The sequence below is a fragment of the Monodelphis domestica genome, chromosome 6 (assembly GCF_027887165.1).
Source record: "Monodelphis domestica isolate mMonDom1 chromosome 6, mMonDom1.pri, whole genome shotgun sequence".
In the NCBI taxonomy this organism is placed as follows: Eukaryota; Metazoa; Chordata; class Mammalia; order Didelphimorphia; family Didelphidae; genus Monodelphis; species Monodelphis domestica.
In genome coordinates this window covers 70,436,420-70,441,479 of record NC_077232.1, presented here as the reverse complement: position 1 = coordinate 70,441,479, position 5,060 = coordinate 70,436,420, and the positions used below count along the sequence as shown (strand labels likewise).

Below are 5,060 nucleotides of genomic sequence, written 5' to 3'. Positions count from 1 at the left end.
TTTTTCTTACATAAAATGATTGGAAATTTAAGAGTTCTTACAGTGGGAGAGAGAAATGGTAAACTTGTAGCCTATATTTGACCTTCACTCTCATTTGAATTGGTTCAAAGAAGGAAGAACATATAAAAATATACATCTATGTATATATGGGTGTATAGATATATACCCAAATATACATATATACATATACATACATACATATACTCAATCATGTATAGAAATTTAAATTACCCAATAAGGAATTAGGAAGGGAAGAGGATAAGAGAAATATTGGATGAGTGATAAAAAGACAGGGCAGATTAAGGGAGACAGTGGTTACAAGTAAAGTACACTTTTGAGAAGGGACAGAATAAAGAAAAAGAATGTAATAGGAGAAAATGGAATGGAGGGAATACACAGTAATCATAACTATGGGTGTGAATGGGCTGTGCTCACTCAGAAAATGGAACCAGTTAACAGAATAAACTAGAAACCAGACCAACAATATGTTATTCATAAGAGACACACTTGAAACAAAAGGACACACATAGGTTTAAAAGAGAGGGCTGGGAGAAATCTAAAATAGTCTGCTGCTGAAGTAAAAAAGGCAAAAGTAACTCATAATCTCAGCCAAAGCTAACGCACAAATAGACCTTATTAAATTAGATAATCAAAGAAACTACATTTTGCAAAAAAATGCATAGACAATGGAAAATAAAAAAATTACAGCATATTTCTCTCAAAAAGGCTTCATTTTTTAAACACGAATTGATTTGAGAACTGAGTTCAATTTATAAAAATAAGAGCCATTCCCCAATTGATGAATGTCAGAGGTTATACAGGAAATTTTCAAAAGAATTCAGCTTTCTTTAGTTGTATGAAAAATACACTAAACCTCTATTGATTCAGGAAATGAAAATTAAAATAATTCTATGGGACCACTTAACAACTATCAGAAACCACTAATTCTAGAGAGAAGGAAAGATATGGAATGAAGTGGTCGTAGAGTAGAGAATTGGTTTAATCATCCTGGAGAAAAAGATAAAGCAACTTGTAAAGGTCTGTCAACCTATGTATAACTTTTGACACAGACATACCACTACTAGGTGTGGAGTCCAAAGATATCAAAGGAAAAGGAAAAGGATCTACATATACAAAATTATATATATAGTTACTCTTTTTGTAATTACAAAGAATTGGATGTTAAAGAGTATTTATCAATAGGGGAATGGCTAAACAAATTATGCAACCAATGTGATTGAATACTATTGTGCCATTGGAAATGACAACAACGTGATTTCAAAAAACAGGGCAAGAATTATATAAATTGATACAAAAAGGAGTGAGAAGTGAGAATAATAGCAATATAAGAATGAAAGTCTTGGCTATTCTGATGTATAAAATGATCCAATACAATTCCAGAGAACTTGTATGATGAGAAAAGGGAGAGCTGATAAATTCACTTTATATGTCATTTGGAATTGTGTTTTCCATGATATAAAATATATCATTGATATACTTCTTTCCTTTTCAATGGGTGTGGCAGCAGTTGGTAGGAAGGGAGATAAATTGGAACTCAAACCTTAAAAAAAGAATATTAAAATAAATAAAAATAAGATTTTTTTAAATGCATGCATTGAATTGAATTCATGAAAAAAAGTATTTTCTATTCATCAGTTTTCTCAAGGCCCCTTTTACTTCATTGTTCCTTAGACTGTAGATCAGGGGATTCAGCATGGGAATCATTACAATGTAGAAAACAGAAACCATTTTATTTTGATCTGTTGAATAGGTGGATTTAGGCATTGCATAAATGAAAGTAAGGGTTCCATAGAACAGAATGACTGATGTCAGGTGGGAAGTGCAAGTTGAGAAAGCTTTGGATCTCCCCTTAGTAGAGCTTATCTTCAAAACAGAGAAGAGGATATATACATAGGAAATTATGATAACTAACACTGTTACCATGAGTATTGTTGCAGCAGAGGCAGCAGGAAGAACTTCAGCAAGATCATCTTGGGAGTAGGAAAGCTTCAAAAGTGGTGAATAATCACAGAAAAAGTGATTAATCTTATTGGGTCCACAGAAGGACCGATTCAATAAGCAACCAATAAAAGTCCAAGAATTTATACAACCACCTAGGTAGGATGTGGTGAGTAACAGAGTGCAGACCCTAGTAGACATGTTGGTGGAGTAAAGTAGGGGGCTACAAATGGCCACATACCTATCATAAGCCATCACAGCCAGCAGGAAGCACTCAGAAGCCCCAAAGGTGCATCCACAACACAATTGGGCTAAACAACCTCCAAAAGAGATTACGGTTGTGTCCTCAAGGTAGTTCATAAGCATGAAAGGTGTGACAGATGAAGAAATCAGGATATCGACAAAAGCCAAATGACTGAGGAAAAGGTACATTGGAGTATGAAGCTGGGAGCTATTTTTGATCAATATGATTATGCTAAGGTTACCAACCATTGTGACAACATAAACCCCTAGAAATATCACAAAGAGGATGACACATAGGATTGGGTCATCTGTCAATCCCAAAATAATGAAATCAGTCACAGCAGTGCAGTTATTGCTAGACATCTGTCCTGGAAAGCGTGCCTATTAGATAGAAGAAAAAGAAATTAAAAGAGATCACATAAATAAGTTTTGGCTACATCTATTAACATATTCAGGACACATTCACTGAGCATCTCCTACAAGCCCATTCAGGTAATGAATGTGTCTTCTTTGGAGTCCTAATATGGAAACATTTTTGTTGACTGGTGTGGAATGAACTAGGGAGAAGTAGAAGAACAATATATGTGATTATCAAAACAATCACTAGAGGGTACACAACTTTGAAAAATCTCAGAACTCAGACCAAAGTAGTGATAAATTGTATCTTCAAAAGACTTACCAGGAATATTTACCACATGCTTCTTGGAAGAGTTGTGAGGAATTAAAGGTAGAGAATAAGACATGTATTTTGAGATATGACTGATCTATTGATTTGTGTTTCATCATTATCCATATTTCTTAAAAGGGAGAGAGCTCCCAATGTGAGTGGGGAGAGGTAGGTAAGTGGGGAGTGATAGACAGGAGTGGAAGGAAGAAATAAAAAAAAATTCAAAATGCACAACAGAAAAATTAGAAATACAACATTCCATATATATACATATATATCATATTTTAAAGACTAAAGTATATTTAAATGTTTGTATTTGTCTATGCTTGTTATATTTGAAATGAAAGAAAATTTCTTAAATATTGCTTTTTTACCTGGAATATTCTAATTTCTTCTTCCATAAACTCATTGTTCTTCTAAGTTCCATAATATAATATATAAAATATTAAGATACTTTTAAGCAAAGAGAATATCCTGACTGTAATACTCATTTATGGATCTATGGTACAATATTTTCTTTGTAACTACATGAAATAAGAATGCCTTAATGAAAAAAAATACACTGTACAATGCAGGGTGAATTTCACAAGTTCTACTTTACCAAATTGTGTCTGAACTGTATCTTACTTTTTGCATCTTACCTTTTGCATCTCTTGCATCTTACTTTCTGACCAAAGAAAGACCATCTTCATGTTCTTTTCTCTTCTAGAATTGTAAACTCCTCAATATCATCCCCTAATATCTCTGCTCCATTTCCTAAAAAGAGATTGTCCTTTTATCTAGAGCCAACTCTTCTAGTTCTTTCATTAATCCAATCTCCCCTTTTTCAACCTTATGTTTTCCCCATTGAAAAATTCCTATTTGACTTTTTCTTATTAGCTTCCTTTCCCAGGTCATGGCTAGAGTGGAGACTCCTTATAATACATGTGCCTCAAGTTCTATCCTAGCTCCTTTCCTTTCCTTCTATAGATTCTCAATCAGTCAATTATCTTCCTCTGTCATTATCATCCCCTTCCAGATGAATTCAAAATCTATATATCATCTCTGAACTTCAGTTCACACATCACCAATTGTTGGACATTTGTACTTATATTCAAAATCATTTCAAACTGAAGTCCAACAGAGAACTTATATCATGCCTAATTTTCTCCCTAAAACCATTCATCTCCATAATTCATTTTTTTCAGTATCCCACCACCTTTCTAAATTCCTTGGTTTTTAATCCTAGAATTAATCTCAACTGTTCTCTCCATATTCCCTTTCTCAACCAGTCAACTGGCAAGTCTTCACATTTGATTTCCATAATATATATCTCATCTTCTCTTTGGTCTACTCATACAGCCATCCTAACTCAAGTTTCCATCTTCTCTCATTTGAACTATTACATTTGGACTAATTGATTTGAAATTAATTTTCTCCTTCCTCAAAACTATCCTTCACAGAACTTAAAAATGATCTTCCCAAGGCCCATGGCTGACCATGTCATTTGTTTACACAACTCTTGAAAAGGTCCCTATTGCCTTGAGGATAAAAGAACACTTCTTCACCTTGTTATTTAGAATCCTGCACAATCTCAATCTAAATTTCATTTTACACTTAGACACATACTCTATATTACAATCCAACTGGCCCATTGACTCTTCCTCAGACTCAAAATTCTACCTGCATCTCTCTTACCTTCTTTAAGTTCAAAATTCAGCACCTCATTTCTGCTTCTTAGAATCTCAAGCTTCCTTTGTGTCTCACCTAGGCAATCACAACTTACATGGAGTCTAGCTTCTAAAACTCTGTCCCTCTTCAATTTATCTTGTATTTACTTATTTGTGTAAACATTTCATCACTTCCTCACCAATGGAATGTAAACACCAAAAGATTAAGGATTCTTTTTCATTTTATTTCCTTATCTCTAGTACCTACAACAGGGTCCTGTGCAAAATGAACACATAAAAAATATAGTTGAATTCAAAGCAATGAAACAGACTTGAAAGCCTCATTCATATTTGCAGCATAATCATTATAATCTGAAAACAGGATCATTGATAATGACATCAGAATGTAAATTTCATAAATTACTTTCCTACCATGGTTTTTGGAGGAAAATATTTATTCTCATTTTATAGATGAGATAACTAAGGAACACAGAGATTCAGTCACATGCCTGTGATCATTGTTGTAGAACGTAAAATTCAGA

General features: G+C 33.6%; 1 protein-coding gene across 1 annotated transcript; it reads right to left on the bottom strand.

Annotated features, from left to right (window-relative positions):
* Positions 1 to 1,626: 1,626 nt before the first annotated feature.
* Positions 1,627 to 3,093, bottom strand: LOC100027884 (olfactory receptor 5P3-like). Its single transcript, XM_001378017.4, has one exon. The coding sequence runs from the start codon at positions 2,563 to 2,565 to the stop codon at positions 1,627 to 1,629; it is 939 nt and encodes a 312-aa protein (XP_001378054.3). The 5' UTR covers positions 2,566 to 3,093.
* Between the last annotated feature and the right edge of the window lie 1,967 nt (positions 3,094 to 5,060).